A 16,956-nucleotide genomic window follows, 5' to 3' on the forward strand; every position below is an offset into this window, starting at 1 on the left:
TATGTCAAGCCGACTCCAATAATCCACAACACAACCTAGCGGCGTGTTGAAGGCGCAAGCTACCTTGTGACACTTGGCCAGGTCCAGCGGCGTATGCCCGCACACTTGTCTCTTGCGGCCACCGACAGGCTCGGCGACCTCGTCTTCGTCACTTTCGTCGGAGGAGGAGCTTAGAACCAGCGGTTCGTCGTTTTCCAAGTCCTTGTCAGCACCTAGCGGCAAAATTGTGAGTGACGGTGTGCTAGGGGGCATATACACAGTGTTCATTTTGCCTCTGAAAAGTGATGAGTCTCGGGGACTCGCATATTCAAAAATCTATGGGTCCCAACAGAGATCTATGGCTCCCCAAAATTTTGTCTTATCCAGGTTGACATTGTAAATCCGCGACAAATAAAAATATAAATCTATATATTCATTCAGTTTTAATCATCACGGTTTATTGGTAATACAAATCAGTTATCACTTCAAGATTTTTCAGTTCACAACAATATTGTACATTATACAAAATATTGCTGAAATATTTATATTAATCTATATTTTCATGGAGTTTTAATTATCACAGTTAACTGGTAATACAAAGCAATTATCACTTCAGATTTTTCAGTTCAAAATATTGTCAATTATACAAAATAGTATTGCTGAAATATTATTCTATGTATTCATGCAGTTTTAATCATCACAGTGAATTGGTAATACAAAGCAGTTATCACTTCAAATTTTTCAGTTCATATATTCTTCGTGGTTTGCTGTCCCGCCACAGCTGTAATGCCTTCTCAAGGTCGAATCCATTATCATCCTCCTCATAGCGTCACCAGGAATAGAATTGAGTCCATTTTGGCAGAAAAGTCCTTTTCTTGCTAGTATTCTTTTGTTTATTTTCTTTCATCGAATCGTTCGCTTCAACACACGTGTTTTCCTTGCCTTTGCGATCTTCCGAAGAATTTCTCCGCCGTTTTTTCGTGCCGGAATTATTGCCGTTGTTACCATTTTCTGTATTATGTTTCGACCCCTTATCGACACTGAAGAAATCACCAATTTTTTGTTGATTTGCACCTATTAACAACTGTTTTTTCGGAAGCATACTTCTCTTTCACTCGAAAACCGCCACAACAATGACGTCATCTCGAAGCAACGAGATCTTGTTTGCCGGGATCGGCGCGAGACCAAAATAACAATGGCGGATCTGCCTGACAAAAAGTTTGGAGTGCGGTAAATCTCTGTTAAGATAAAAAGTAATCGGGTAATAATGACAATTTGGTGTCAAAAACGTTGCGTCCGGGGACGCACGTTGATTTGACACGATGCGTCCCCGGCAAAAATGTTGCGTCTAGGACGCAGGGACGCGGGCAAACCAGAACACTGCGTTTCTAAGCAACCCCAAACTATTTGAACGGTAGTGCCCATACCTGCGGCCATTAGTACGGAGCACAGGGCGTGTGCATGTGCAGCGGCGGCCAGGTGAAGTGGCGTGTTCCCTCCGAAGGTGCGTGCGTTGACATCAGCCTTTAACTGTGCAAAGAGGACAACCCAGGTTGGGATGGAGCTTCGGTGTTGGTGGGAGAGCGTTGGGGTCAGGGTTGGGTAGGGTTACTTTAACTGGATTACTTTCAATGACTTTTGGATGACTCCAATACCAAGTATGCTAAGACAAAAGAAACTAAATGTGAATAAAATGACTCAATTTTGTGCAGGCTTGGGGAGAAACGGAATACATGGAACGGCAAAAATGATGTCGGCAAGCTGTGTTCTTCTTAAAAGGATACAAAAGGCCCTTTTTTTCAATTTGGCACAAAATGATGAGTGCTCCTCCCCATAATCATGCAGATATGTTTTAAAATAATCCACGTGCCATGGATTTTGAGAAATTTTCAGAGTATCCTCTAGCTGTGACGTCACCGAATGACTATGAGAAGAAAAATAAACAGAGCGTCCTGTTGAAAAACAGACGATTGTAGTAATCAGCAAATGTATAGCGCTCATTTCAGCTTGGAGTCGTTGGATCTTTGCTTACTGCATTACTGGGGGATTTCTGACTGTTTTGTCCGAGTTGATCATCAATGGATAATTTTACCTGCCGTCGTGTACGTCGCGCGTTCCTTTTTTGACTTTGTCTCATCTTAGGTATTTGATTTTGACCATTCCTCTCCTCTTTTTGACACTTGTCTTGCAATTATTATAATATCATCCAGACAGCCAGGGTTGGGTAGGGTTACTTTAACTGGATTACCTTTAATGACTTTTGGGTGACTTCAATACCAAATATGCTATTAAAAGACAAAATAAACTAAATAGGAATAAAATGACGACATTTTGTGCAGGCTTGGGGAGTAACGGAATACATGGAACGGCAAAAATGATGTTGGCAAGCTGTTTGGATTTATTTTCATTTTGTTTCTGTCGCATTTGATGTTAGTTTTGAAGGAGATCGAAGAGATCAAAGCCAGGAGAGAAAGCTTACCACGTGTTGTGAGTCATCATTGTATTCATATTTAGTTTCTTTTGTCTTTTATTTGAATATTAGGTATTGGAGTCATCCAAAAGTCATTGAAAGTAATCCAGTTAAAGTAACCCTACCCAACCCTGGTTGGGGTATACGTACCTGCGTGACCAGCGTGCACGCCACTTTGAGAAGGTGACGCTCGACGGCCATGTGTAACGCTGTATGGCCGGCCTTTAGCTCGGGCGCGTTGACTTTGGCCCCGCCCTCCACCAGCAGGCGCAGGCAACGCTGGCCGTCACGACGCACCGCCAAGTGCACGGGTGCCATACCTGCACGCGTGTGGCGGAAAAGAGAAAATCAGTTCCCCGAAATGCTGATAAAGGCAGGTGCACACCCTGCGCCAATGACATTTAAAACCAGCTCGGTAGCCTAGATGGTAGGGTGATAAGATTGACTTGATATCATTGGAAATTATTTGAATGCAACACTTCTTAATCCCTGTTTTTTTTCCATTTTTCTAATCCCTTTTAAAAAAAATCTCATTGTGTTTATTATAATCCTAGCTTTTTTCTTTTTGTTCTCCATTTACTTTTTTTCCTTTGTTTCTTTCTTTTCTTTTTTTCTGTCTTTTTTCTAAAATTTTCCTTCTTTTTTTCTCTTCCTCTTGTTTCTTTTTTTCTCAGCTTTTTACTACTTTTTCATTTTGGTATTTTTTTCTTTTTTTGTTCTATTTCCCCTTCCTTTAAGTCATTTTGTGCATAATTTGACATAATATTTGGTCATATAGGGATGAAAGAAGCAAAAACAACCTGAAGAGCCGTTTAGGACCCGAAAGAGTGGTTCCTTTTAGTGAGCCGAGCCAAAGAAGCCGATTCTCGAAAAACTCTAAAAACTCACACACGCAGCTTAGAGGGAACATTGCGTTGGCTAGATTTTCTTGTGCGCTGAGAATGTGCAGGCAGTGCGCGATTGCTCACACGCGCAGCTTAGAGGGAACACTGCTAGTCACCCTTTCTCATTGCCTCGGACTTATGTTTTCGGATCATGTAACCATTCAAATTTTCGAGTACAGCCAAGTCAGATAGCGATTACGAATATAAGCACATCATGTATTCACTACAGCGCCTTAAGAAACGTGAATGAGCGTAAATGGTGAGCCATTGCTGGTGCCTGCTAGTACTGAACCAAACTGCATTCACGTGTCATCGCTCCTCGGTGATTAAAGGAAACTCCGAGCACTCACCGTGGTAATCGGCAGCAGTTAAGAGGTGGGCGTGTCCTTCCCCGAGGCCAGTGAGCGCAGCACGTAGCGTAGCAACATCGCCGCCCAACGCCGCCAAGTGTAGCGGGCAGCGGCCATCTTTGTCCCGCAGGCCGGGGTCCGCCCCTGCCTTCATGAGCGCTTCTACCACGCACGCTTGTCGGGTCAGCACCGCTATGTGGAGCGCCGTCTGCCGGTCACAAGGCCTGTCACCTACTGCACATGCTTACTTATTCTGTAACTTCGATTTAGTCCAAATGAGATGACTGTTTAAGTTTTTATCAAATTGAATGCAATAAGGAAGTTTCCTTAATATTTAAGTTCAAAAGTGAATTTAGGGTTTAGAACTCTGGTTCAGGGTTGGGTAGGGTTACTTTAACTGGATTACTTTCAATGACTCTTGGATGACTCCAATACCAAATATGCTAATAAAAGACAAAAGAAACTAGGGTAACATCTTGTTTTTGTGTTCTGAAATCGGGCTTTCAACCAGGGCTTGAGCTTCATATTAGGGTTTTAAGCGTTTCCACCCAAGGTTTCAAACCAGGGTTTGGGTTCTGTATTAAGTTTTAAATCTCTAATGTATGTATTCAAACTCGTGTTTAAAACAAGGGTTGCGGCTTCATATTAGGGGTTTTAAGCATTTTTAGGGTTTAGATCAAGTATTTGGGCTTCTTATTAGGGTTTTAAGGCTCTGTGTTCAGATTCAGATATACTTTGTCATTCTTGTACACGTGTATACAGAACGAAATGTCGATACATCTGACCCGCAGTTTCCTTGAATTTACAGATACAAATAAAATGTTGTATTAAGTTGGAGTATTGAAGTACTAATAATATACTAAATAATTTTAGCTCTGTATAGTATTTTACAGTAGTGCAAAGAGTGCAAGAGGAGCAGCTAACCACATGTGCAAAATGGGCAGTCAGGTAAACAAGTCACTATACAATAAGAATAACACTGGAGTACGGTAGTGCAGAGGAGAACAGATGTGTTGGGGTTTAAATCTCTAATTCATGTATTCAAACTCATGTTTAAAACAAGAGTTGCGGCTTCATATTAGAGTTTCAAGCGTTTCCACCCAAGGTTTCAAACCAGGGTTTGGGTTCTGTATTAAGTTTTAAATATCTAATGTATGAATTCAAACTCATGTTTAAAACAAGGGTTGCGGCTTCATATTAGGCGTTTTAAGCATTTGGGCTTCTTATTAGGGTTTTAAACTAAATTTAGGTTTTAAAACTCATGTTTAAAACAAGGGTTGTGGCTTCATATTAGGGGTTTTAAGCATTTTAAGGGTTTAATTCAAGGATTTGGGCTTCTTATTAGGGTTTTAAACTAAATTTAGGTTTTCAAACTCAGGTTTGAAACAAGGGTTTGGGCTTCATATTAGGGTTTCAAGCGTTTCAAACCAGGGTTTGGGTTCTGTATTAAGTTTTAAATCTCTAATTTATGTATTCAAACTCATGTTTAAAACAAGGGGTGCGGCTTCATATTAGGGGTTTTAAGCATTTTTAGGGTTTAATTCAAGCATTTGGGCTTCTTAATAGGGTTTTAAACTAAATTTAGGTTTTAAAACTCAGGTTTGAAACAAGGGTTTGGGCTTCATATTAGGGTTTTAAAGCATTTTAGGCTATCCATCTAGAGGACAAAAGAACAAAGATGATCCTTAAAATGAGGGCAACACGAGGGATAAAGGTTAAAAAAAAAAACATCAAGGAGATTTTTCTGGGTTTTTCACAATAAAGCGCCGGGTCGTAACATGAGAGTGAAGGATTTGACTATAAAGGATTTTATACGATTGAATACAAGATACATTTATTGAGTGCAATGAAGATTTTCACCGAGTAGGCTTAAGTTCAATGACAGGTCACGCTGGTCCAAATGCAGAATATTTTGACTAGGGAATTTCGATAACAGGACTCTGACGGAGGACGGCAGGCGATGTTTTGAGAACAAGGCCCTGATGACGTAGAAACGCTCGGTGTTGTTTTTGAGTTTTCCAGACATCGCGACGCCCAGGTTGGGCTTCCCTGGCACGCCCGTGGGAGGAGCCGGCCCACCATCTCGCGGAAAGACGTGGGCGGAGAGGAAAAGCTAGAGGACTTGAAGAAAACGCTAGACAGAGACTCTAATTCGGCCATTTTCGATGGAGTACACTTAGCTAAATTACTAATGAAATGAAATCTGCCCCCGTGCGAAAATGTCGGCTTTTCTTGTTTATCTTTTCCTTCAAGAAACGAGCGCGCATTGTAAGGTGAATGTAGGTTGTGTTTGGTTAATGGGGTCAGATAACCAATTCGAACGATTTGGTAAACGATACATTTTAATATTTAATTCCTAACAAGAGTTCAATTTAAAGGAGTAACTGGATTTCCCCACCTGTTGCAGGTGGTTGGCCGTGTCCAACACGTGTCTTTGTCCGGTGCTCAGCAAGGTGTCAATCAGCTGACGGGCCACGGCCGTCTGCTGGTGAATGACGGACAGGTGCAGGGGCCTACGGGAAAAAAGGGGCCGGGTCGTTAGACAGGAAGCGGTTCGGAGCCCTAGTGGACGGCATGGGGGACTGACGTGTCTCCGCCGGCATCACGCATGGCACACAAGAGTATGTGCCGTTGCAGAAGGACTCGGGGGTCACCGCCGGCACAGTAGCGTAGGAGGGCGGCACGAGCGCGCGCAGCGGCTGCAGACCAAACACAATATTGCTAGTACGCTCAAAGTAATAGTTAAAAGACAGTAGATAGGGATAGTAGCGCTTTCTCAGATAGATACAATTTCGACGATTTACCGATCATCGCCCATTAGTGTACTCTATGTATTTCAATACAGCAATTCCCCCGCTCTATCACAGTTTACTTTCATCGGTTTTGCTACTTTGCAGATTTTTATCGTGCATTGTGATTGGTTAAACATTCGCCCCGCCCCCTTTTTTGCAATCTAAGTCGTAGATGTACATAAAACAGCTGACGATTCTACATTACCTCGCATAAATTTTGGCATCTAAGCATCAAAGGTGGAGTAAAGTGTTTTCTATCAAAATAAAATTGTTTTTTTAAACATTCTAAAGCACATAGTATGGTGGTAGTTGGTAGTATACAAAATCATGCATGTTTCAGATTTAATTTCCCCCTATGTTCAGGTCCGGAGCCTTTGCTCTAAAAGTGCTGGTCTACTCGTGATCCCAAGAGCCAAGAAGAAATCCGCAGGTTCGAGAGCGTTCTCCATTCCACCTAGATCTCATGTTGATAATATGTGTATTATTTGTTATTGCAACATCCATTACAGCCTGGTCATCCTTGGAAGGGGGATTACCTTGTCAAGGTTTCTTCATTTTCCTCATCTTGAGGTTTTTGAGTTTTTCCTTGCCCTCATGTCGGTTTTAGATCAGGGGATAGTGTCATAATAGTCTGTGGTTTGCAATAATCTGGGGTCTGTGCAGCCCTTTGAGACTCCTTGTGATTAAGGGCCAAACAGATAAACATGACTTGACTTTCCTCATGTTGAGGTTTTTGAGTTTTTACCTGCCCTCGTGTAGGTTTCAGATCAGGGGATGGTGTCATAATAGTCTGTGGTTTGCAATAATCTGTGGTCTGTGCAGCCCTTTGAGACTCCTTGTGATTAAGGGCCAAACAGATAAACATGACTTGACTTTCCTCGTGTTGGGGTTTTTGAGTATTTCCTTGCCCTCATGTCGGTTTTAGATCAGGGGATAGTGTCATAATAGTCTGTAGTTTGCAATAATCTGGGGTCTTTGCTGGCCTTTGAGACTCCTTGTGATTAAGGGCCAAACAGATAAACATGACTTGACTTTCCTCATGTTGAGGTTTTTGAGTTTTTACCTGCCCTCATGTAGGTTTCAGATCAGGGGATGGCGTCATAATAGTCTGTGGTTTGCAATAATCTGTGGTCTTTGCTGGCCTTTGAGACTCCTTGTGATTAAGGGCCAAACAGATAAGCATGACTTGACTTGACTTTCCTCATGTTGAGGTTTTTGAGTTTTTACCTGCCCTCATGTAGGTTTCAGATCAGGGGATGGTGTCATAATAGTCTGTGGTTTGCAAAAATCTGTGGTCTTTGCTGGCCTTTGAGACTCTTTGTAATTAAGGGCGTCACAAATAAACATGACTTGACTTGACTTTCCTCATGCTGTTTCTTTCGCATTTTATATTAGTTTTGCCAAAGATCAAAGAGATCAAAGCCAGGAGAGAAAGCTTACCACGTATTGTGAGTCATCATTTGATTCATATTTAGTTTCTTTTGTCTTTTATTAGCATATTTGCTATTGGAGTAATCCAAAAGTAATTGAAAGTAATCCAGTTAAAGTAACCCTACCCAACCCTGTCTGTTTATGTAAGTGAGTGTTACCTCGTACCGGTTAAAGAAGGTCTGCCGTCCTGGGAGGCGGAGCCGGCCATGTGCGTACCTCCACCAAAAACACTTCCTGAATAGAAAAGTCCACCCCCTCCTCCGCTTCCGCCCCCCGCCGCACCGTTCATGTGCTGGCCGAAGTGAAAACCTAAAGGAGACAAAATTCGCCTTTGCTTGGATTTTGTTATCGGCGTCGGTCACTCCTTCGCCTCACCTCCACCTGTATTGGCTCCGCCCCCAAAACCTCCACTGGCTCCTCCTCCTCGTCCTCCGCGCCAGGGCTCGTAATGAGGCAAGGGCTTTTGTTTCTTCTTCAGCACTTCATCTTTGTCTGAGACAAAGGAGAGCAGTGTTACCCAAATTATTGTGTGAGACCCTTGTGGGTGGACAGTTCTTCTTCAGATGTTTACAGGAGGTTATTGTGACCTACAACTCAATCCTCGGCCTTGAAAGTGAGACAGAAACCTCTCTCAAAACTTCAGGTTTTGCCGAAACAAACCTTGACTTTTGCCCCGACCTCTACTGACCTTGAAGGTGCGGAACGTAGGTGAAGTGTTTGGGGTCGCTGCAGTCGCCCGCCTTTTTCCTTTTCAGCTGCAGGAAAACGGTGACGGGCCGCTCCAGCTCCAGGGTGTGGTACGGCGGGGTCTTGAACACGATGGCGTACTGTGGGAGGGGGGGAAGTATTCTATGTAATATCATATGTATTATGGCGGTAGGCAGTGTTCCCTCTAAGCTGCGCGCGTGCGCAATTGCGCACTGCTCGCACATTCTCAGCGCACAAGAAAATCGAGCCGGCGCACAAAAATCAGGGCTCAAAATTGCTAATTAAGAAGCGACTCAAGTCAAAGTTACAGTGCATGAAGGTCAAAATACACGGGTTCCTCTGACGTTGTGTCCTAAATGCGGTATTTTGAAGTCGAGTCAAAGGAGAACGAAGTTAGTAGAGTTGGTCGAGAACCGGCTTCTTCGGCTCGGCTCACTAAAAGGAACCGGCTTTTTCGGGTCTTAAACGGCTCTTCAGGTTGTTTTTGCTACATGACCAAATATTATGTAAAATGATGCACAAAATGACTTAAAGGAAGGGGGAATAGAACAAAAAAGAAAAAATACCAAAATGAAAAAGTAGTGAAAAGCTGAGAAAAAAAGAAACAAAAGGAAGAGAAAAAAAGAAGGAAACATTTAGAAAAACGCCAGAAAAAAAGAAAAGAAAGAAATGTAGGAAAAAAGTATACAGAGAACAAAAAGGAAAAAGTAACAGTAACACAATGAGATTTTTTTTAAAGAAATTTTTTAAAAAAGTAGAAAAAAACAGGGAAAAAGTTTGTGTTGCATTTAAATAATTTCCAATGATATCAAGTGAATCTTGTTCCCAACAATGTACTTCCACTCAAACATGTGATTAAGTACAGTTCTGTATCGTGCAAGCGACTCAATAAGCCCCCCAAAATGTTAATATTACGCGACAAAATATGTCAGGAAATAAAAAGAAATGGATATCTTGTGAAAGAATTGTAAATGCCGTACAACCTTTGCAATAATACATGAGTCAATTCATTCAAAAGAGAAAAATAATTTTGCATTGCCGGAAACTCAGCAAAAAGTAACTTGATGTCAAGTTTTGGACATGTTTGCTAATGACTTAGTTGCCACACTTGGGATTACCGTTGCTCACTGTTGTTTCAAGCGTTGCTCACCGACTTTGTGTGAACGCTCAAACCCGCAAGGAAAATTACAAGGTAGGTGGTCTTCACCTGCTTGTGGACGTCCGTCGGAGCAAAGTCCCCGAACGCCTCCCAACCGCCGTCCTCGTCTTCATAGAAACGGATTTCGATATCATCTGCGGAAAATACACAGTCAGGCTGGGCCCCAAGAAATAATAGACCCCCAGGATACGGTGTACCAATCTTATGAATTTTTCATTTTAAGGATTGGGATAAGATGGATTTTCGGGCCCCTCCTTACAATATTTTCCCCGTAGAAAATTCTAACTTTGCAGTTTTTGTGCATTTGGAGGGTTAAAGGTCTGAGATGCCAGTCTCCAATGGGTCAAAGTCATATCAAATGCTGGTCAGCTCTCAGTTTGTGTAACAGCATTATGAAAATGCATATATGATTTGGGTTGAACTACTTCCCACAATACCTTTCTCACTCTTCATTCAGTTCAAAAAGTTGTTTAGGCTTTGTGAGTCGGTGATACAGTACCATATTTTTGTACTGTATTTACTCGTGGAGTCCCAAGGCTTGCAGCGAAGCAAAAGGGAGACGCAAGAACTTGATAACCATAAAACTAAGCTTGCAGTTATAAAAAAAATACAAAGAAGGCTTTCAAAGTTGCATGGCCATAAACAATCGATGATTGGGACTATTATTAAAATGAGGTTGTGATTAAAGCCAAGAAATCTTTTAAGTGAAAGTTGAAGTTATAAAATCAGTTTTGACTTTTATCCGCCATTTCCTTCCCCCTCTGCATCAACCCGCAACTCAACTGGACCATCTCATGTCCGACAGAGCAAAGACAATTCAAATTTCAAGTTTCATTGATATTTATGTACAATAATATTTAATCGTATGCACATATATGACACAAATCTAGTATCAACACAACACTATTTTGTTATTTTAATGTTTTTTATCTGGAGTAGCGGGGGTCGAGACACATTAGCAATGCTTTGGCATAGGTTTCTCTTTGCGATCCCCACTTTAGAACGTTTTCGTACTGTATTCCGAGGTTCTACTGTGTTGAAATAGCAAAGAGTACGAGAAGGAGCGGTGAAAGGAAAACTGAGGAGATCGTCTTTGGTCCCAGTGGCTCCGATGTATTGACATGGACCAACTGTTCTTAACTTGAGTTTTAAGATTATGATTTTGAACCGGATCAAAGTTTCAAGTTTATATATAGATAGAGATAGATAGGCGGCTCAGGAGGTAGTGCGCTCGTCTTGGGATCAAAAGATCGCAGTTCGAATCCCGGCTCGTCCGTGTTACATGTCGAAGTGTCCTCGGGTAAGACACTGAACCCCTAATACCTCCAATAAGCAGGTTAGCGCTTTGTTTGTCTTTACCTTTGGGTGTCTTTAGAAAGAAAGTTGCGTTGAGTTGAGGTTCTTGATGTCAAAGAATTGGCAAAACAGTACCGCTCTGAAAAGGTGCCACACTCCCAAACCTTTTTGGACTTTGTCACAGAGCAGGAAGATCTCGTCTCCTCCTAGAACGGAACCGCACGTTTTGTCAATCCGGGAGATCTTCAGGTTGGATGCGTTGGGAGATTCTTGGGGAAGAAAGAGAGACGGGTGAGCAGCCAGGGGAAGAGGCCTAGACACAGACCACTGTGGGTGGGACCTACTGCTGTCGTAGATGGGGTTGGACACCACGGCCCGGAGCGCTCGCGTAAATCCTCCGTTGCTGTCCTTCAGGAAGGCGCTGAACTTCAGGCGCACAATATTGAGGTCTACTATCTTGGAAAGTTCTTTCGCCTCCTTGGTCAGGGCGTTCTCCTCGGCTGGAGTCAAATGGGCGGAGCCTCCCCTTCGCCGGCACCACTCGTCTCGCAGTCGACGTGTCAGGACTTCTACCACACCCTTCTTGGTCACGTGGAGGATTCCCAGGTTACTGAAACTGAAGCGGAGACATCGGCGAGGACCAGAAACCAAACAAAGACGAGCGAGGGGAGTGACTTACGAGGCCGTCAAGTCATCGGGTCCTACGTCTAAGCTGCACGTCCCGTTCTCGTTGCAGTGGCGGCCCACCAGGCTGTGGGCGTGGACGCGTGGCGGGTCTGTGTGGGTCACTAGCTGCACCTCCACCCGTGCCTGGCCCACGAAGTTGTTGATCTGGTGCACGTGCAATACGTCAGCTCGTCTCTTGGCAGGCAATTGTTTTGCGGTGGGTGTCACCTTGACAGTGGGATAGGTCCTCCTGTTCTTTTCACTGGAAGCTCCGGGCAGGCCCCCGTGGGACGGACCCTCGCACTCGTAACGAAATCGGAAGCCGCGCTGGCAGAGGGAAGCGACATAAACAAACGCTACGTCTCCCCACCAACGTCCCCTTTTTACTCCCCTAGCTCACCTGTTTGGGTTCTTCGATGATCTGTATGTAAGGGCCATGCGCTGAAACAAAAAAAGGTGAGCCACAGACATAGATTTCTGGGTTCCATTAGTGCCAAAGTTGGGTCTATACGGCCTATGACACTTTGTTTGCGCATGTGATATGACTTATTACATGCATATAATGAATGTGGTTGCTCGTCTCAATGTATATGTGCACTTGTATCTTATACTATGGGTTCCATTAGTCAAGTAAAATTCTGTGACACGTGGCAAAGCTGGTCAGATGCTGTAAAGTAGGCTTAAACGTATTTACTCAAGGTGTGTATTTCTAATCAGTTTGATGTTCTTTTTGGCCGTCTCCTGTGTTGGTAATTTTCCAGGGGGGTGGTCTTTTTTCTTTGTCTCAACATACCAGTACTTTTCCGTGTCTTGTGATCTCAATAAGACACAGAAGCAGACGGGGGATGACTGAGATTGAGATCGAGATTTGAGCGAGAGAGTATGGAAAGATCTCAACTGGCTAAAAAACTTAAGTCTTTGCCTTCTACGGTTCTTCTTCGGTTAGCCAATATTTTTTAGCTCTCCCACACTTCAGCGGCCGTTTTAGACGCAACAGATGCCCTCGAGAAGGAAACGCTGGCTAGAGATAAGAAGGCTCAGTATACTCAGCTCAAGTGCATTATAATGAGATATTTTTGATGGTCAAGATTGTGTCATTCGCGTGTTGTTGCTAGTGTCATGTTAGCTGCTGGTCTATATGTTCTTATGTAATGTGTGAATAGGGTTCCGTCAGTGCCAACATTTTGTCCAGGAAAAAAACTATTTTCCTATAGTGGCAAAATTCTGCTGATGTGTAATTAACGTCGTCATGCAGCGTTTGTTAGCACAGTGTCCCTGCGTCCTAGACGCATCATTTTTGCTGGGGACGCATAGTCTCAAATCAACGTGCGTCCCCGGGACGCAACGTTTTTGACACCAAATTGACATTATTACCCGATTACTTTTTCTTTTTTTAACAAAGATTTACCGCACTCCAAACTTTTCGTCAGGCAGATCCGCCATTGTTGTTTTGGTCTCGCGCAGATCTGGGCAAACGAGATCTCGTTGCTTCGAGATGACGTCATTGTTGTGGCGGTTGTCGAGTGAAAGAGAAGTATGCCTCCGAAAAAACAGTTGGTATGAGGTGCAAATCGACAAAAAAATTGGTCATTTCTTCGGTGTCGGTAATAAGTCGAAACATAATACAGAAAGTGGTAACAACGGCAATAACTGCGCCACGAAAAAACGGCAGAGAAATTCTTCAGAAGACCGCGAAGGCAAGGAAAACACGTGTGTTGAAGCGAACGATTCGACGAAAGAAAATAAACAAAAGAATACTCTGAGCAAGAAAAGGACTTTTCTGCCAAAATGGACTCAATTATACTCCTGGTTACGCTATGAGGAGGATGATAATGGATTGGACCTTGAGAAGGCATTACAACTATGGCGGGACAGCAAACCCCGAAGAATATATGAACTGAAACGTTTGAAGAGATAACTGCTTTGTATTACCAATTAACTGTGATGATTAAAACTGCATGAATATATAGACTAAAATTTTAGCAATATTATTTTATATGGTGTACAAATTTTAGGGTTGTGTAGGGTTACTTTAACTGGATTACTTTCAATGACTTTTGGATGACTCCAATACCAAATATGCTAATAAAAGACAAAAGAAACTAAATAGGAATAAAATGACTGTCACGTGAAGACCGGACCAGAACGTAGGCAGGAGGCAGGAAGGGAGAACTCAATTGCATTGACGATCAAAACTTTTATTTAGTAAAATAAAAGTCGTCCAAAACTCAGGGACAAGACAGAACAAACAGGCTTTAACTAAAAACGTGCAAACACAGGTTTCTTCAGACTCAAACAAAACAGGACACGGCAAAACAGAACGGGAGATGCAGACAGAAAATGCAATGAGCCAGCACCCGCAAAACCCACAACCCACCCTTAAGTAGCACACACGCAAATTAGCTGATCTACTGCAGCTGTGCCCAGGGGGCGGGGCCAGCCGGTCACCACGGCGACCATGCTGGACACGACAATGACTACATTTTGTGCAGGCTTGGGGAGTAACGGAATACATGGAACGGCAAAAATGATGTTGGCAAGCTGTTTGGATTGATTTTCATTTTGTTTCTGTCGCATTTGATGTCCGTTTTGCCGGAGATCAAAGCCAGGAGAGAAAGCTTACCACGTGTTGTGAGTCATCATTTTATTCTTATTTAGTTTCTTTTGTCTTTTATTAGCATATTTGGTATTGGAGTCATCCAAAAGTCATTAAAAGTAATCCAGTTAAAGTAACCCTACCCAACCCTGTACATATTATATTATATTGTGTCGTGTATATGTACAACAGCAGCTGACATCGACAAGAGCAAGAACAAGTCATTGGTGTATACACAATTTTAGCACAAATGGGACCAGTGTTCCCTCTAAGCTGCGCGCGTGCACAATTGCACACTGCTCGCACATTCTCGGCGCACAAGAAAATCTAGCCAGCGCACAAAAATCAGGGCTCAAAATTACTAATTAAGAAGCGACTTAAGTCAAAGTTACAGTGGATGAAGGTCAAAATACACGGGTTCCCCTGACGCAGTGTCCTAAATGCGGTATTTTGAAGTCAAACGAAGTTGAGTAAAGTTAGTAGAGTATGTCGAGAACCGGCTTCTTCGGCTCGGCTCACTAAAAAGGGTCCTAAACGGCTCTTCAGGTTGTTTTTGCTTCTTTAATCCCAACATAAACAAATATTAAGTAAAATTATGCAAAAAATGACTTAAAGGAATGGAGGAATAGAACAAAAAGAAAAAAAAACCAAAATGAAAAAGTTGTGAAAAGCTGAGAAAAAAAGAAACAAAAGGAAGAGAAAAGAAGAAGAATTTTTTTTGAAAAAAAAGCCAGAAAAAAAGAAAATGGAAATGAAAAGAAATGTAGGAAAAAAGTAAATAGAGAACAAAAAGAAAAAAATAATAGCTCGGAAAAAATAAACACAATGAGATTTTTTTTAAAGGAATTTAAAAAAAAGTAGAAAAAAAAACACGGAAAAAAGAAGAAAAAGTATGTGTTGCATTCAAATAATTTCCAATGATACCAAGTCCATCTTGTTGCCAACGTTGTACTTCCACTAAAAAATGTGATTAAGTACAGTTCTGTATCTTACAACCGACTCAATAAGCCCCCCAAAATGTTAATATTATGCCACAAAATATATCAGGAAATAAACAGAAATGGATATCTTGTGAAAGAATTGTTGTAAAAAACAAATGACGTTTGTAGGCCGTACAAGCTTTGCAATAGTACATCAGTCAATTCATTCAAAAGAGAAAAATAATTTAGCATTGCCGGAAACTCAGCAAAATGTAACGTGATGTCAAGTTTTGGACATGTTTGATAATGAATTATCTTGCCACACTTGGGATTGCTGTTGCTCACTGTTGTTTCAAGCCTTGCTCACCGACTTTGTGTCAACGCTCAGACCCGTAAGGAAAATGACAGGGAACATTGAATGGGACCCAGTACGAGCTTACCTGTCTCAGGTACGTGCGTTTCGGTCTTGACGTCCACGGGAGGAAGATACTCGTACGGGGCAAGGTGGAACTGTAACTATAAACCAGGCCTCAATCTCAGAGTCACTTTGGGACATTTGTAAAACCAAAAAAAGGAAAAAATGAGGGGAAAAAAAAACACTCACGTCGTCGTAGCCGTTGATCAGCTGAGTTTCCGTCATCCTGCTGCATCAAAACAAGGAGGGAGATCAAACTTTTCACTGTGACATGACTTTGTACAAAAAGAAAAGCTATTTTTCTCCTTTGCATCCCAATGGACTTCCATTTTCCTGATTTCAATTGTTATTTTCCATGTTTTTTTGGAATTGCTGAGATCTTAGCATGCCATTCCTCTGACTCCCGAGTCTTTCACCATTTATCTCACAATTGTGTCATTTAGTTATCTCCCTCTCGTGTTTTAAGTAATCGTTAATCAGTCATGTAAGCAAGAGATCAATTTTACCTTCATTTGCGGACTTGCGAGAAGTTGTTGAAACTCCAAATCTGCCAAAGTGTCGCTAAGTTAAAAAAAACACACCCGGAAATAAGCTGCGTAAACTTCCTCTGAGAACTTAAAAAAATGTTTTTGTTTTCTTGATCAAACAGTTTTTCTGTCGAAGAATCGACATTACTTTTTGGCTATCTACACAGCTTTTACAAAATTTAAAAATTCCCTCACTTTTTGGGGGAATTTTAGCCTCCCAATGCCGAATTTTCATCCTTATTTGATTTTATTTTGAAAAAACGGGTCACTTTCCGGAAGCTTTTCTCGCGCTAACACACGCGGATGGTTGGAGGAAGCGGCGATGTCATAGCAACCATCCGCCTGTCAGTCGGAGCGGAAAGCCCCGCGGACGGCGGGGAATTCCCGACTAAATTCGAAGCGCTGATTGGTGGGATGGCTAAGCCCCGCCCATTTGGGGATTCTGCGCCAATGACGAGTGTAGGGTGAAGTTTTACCTTTTAAAACAGAATTTACAAAAACACTAGGAAGTAACTACTTCGTAAATGCTGTTTATTATGTTTTTAATGTATTTTTTGTCATCAATGTCAGCTGTCGTAGTGATGAGTAGGGTCTAGATTAAGCCACTAGGGGTCGCCAAAATTCCACGACCGAAACTCGTCAAACGGTTTTACTCTATTACAATTGTGTAAATCCATATAAAGTCGTAAAATACTGTGACTAAGGTCTAAATCCGACAGTTTTCCGATTTTATTGTTAGTGTTGGTCCTTTCATTTACTCCTG

At 42.2% G+C, this 16,956-nt stretch overlaps 1 protein-coding gene across 1 annotated transcript in view; it reads right to left on the reverse strand.

The window, feature by feature from the left end:
- nfkb2 (nuclear factor of kappa light polypeptide gene enhancer in B-cells 2 (p49/p100)) overlaps positions 1 to 16,257 on the reverse strand; it is a 26,038-nt gene extending 9,781 nt beyond the window's left edge. The window contains exons 1-18 of the mRNA XM_088351937.1: positions 16,173 to 16,257; positions 15,856 to 15,895; positions 15,692 to 15,767; positions 12,136 to 12,176; positions 11,964 to 12,062; positions 11,749 to 11,900; positions 11,414 to 11,685; positions 11,234 to 11,338; positions 9,822 to 9,907; positions 8,595 to 8,733; positions 8,282 to 8,398; positions 8,072 to 8,215; positions 6,271 to 6,382; positions 6,082 to 6,196; positions 3,684 to 3,891; positions 2,600 to 2,769; positions 1,407 to 1,509; positions 64 to 212 (exon numbers count right to left, since the gene is read on the reverse strand). Coding sequence (XP_088208063.1) covers positions 64 to 212; positions 1,407 to 1,509; positions 2,600 to 2,769; positions 3,684 to 3,891; positions 6,082 to 6,196; positions 6,271 to 6,382; positions 8,072 to 8,215; positions 8,282 to 8,398; positions 8,595 to 8,733; positions 9,822 to 9,907; positions 11,234 to 11,338; positions 11,414 to 11,685; positions 11,749 to 11,900; positions 11,964 to 12,062; positions 12,136 to 12,176; positions 15,692 to 15,767; positions 15,856 to 15,891 — 2,124 coding nt within the window. The 5' untranslated portion in view covers positions 15,892 to 15,895; positions 16,173 to 16,257. The remainder of the gene's footprint in view (positions 1 to 63; positions 213 to 1,406; positions 1,510 to 2,599; positions 2,770 to 3,683; positions 3,892 to 6,081; positions 6,197 to 6,270; positions 6,383 to 8,071; positions 8,216 to 8,281; positions 8,399 to 8,594; positions 8,734 to 9,821; positions 9,908 to 11,233; positions 11,339 to 11,413; positions 11,686 to 11,748; positions 11,901 to 11,963; positions 12,063 to 12,135; positions 12,177 to 15,691; positions 15,768 to 15,855; positions 15,896 to 16,172) is intronic.
- Positions 16,258 to 16,956: the final 699 nt, after the last annotated feature.

Source organism: Urocampus carinirostris, chromosome 13 (genome assembly GCF_059441175.1).
Source record: "Urocampus carinirostris isolate Australia breed hairy pipefish chromosome 13, RoL_Ucar_1.0, whole genome shotgun sequence".
NCBI classification, from domain to species: domain Eukaryota; kingdom Metazoa; phylum Chordata; class Actinopteri; order Syngnathiformes; family Syngnathidae; genus Urocampus; species Urocampus carinirostris.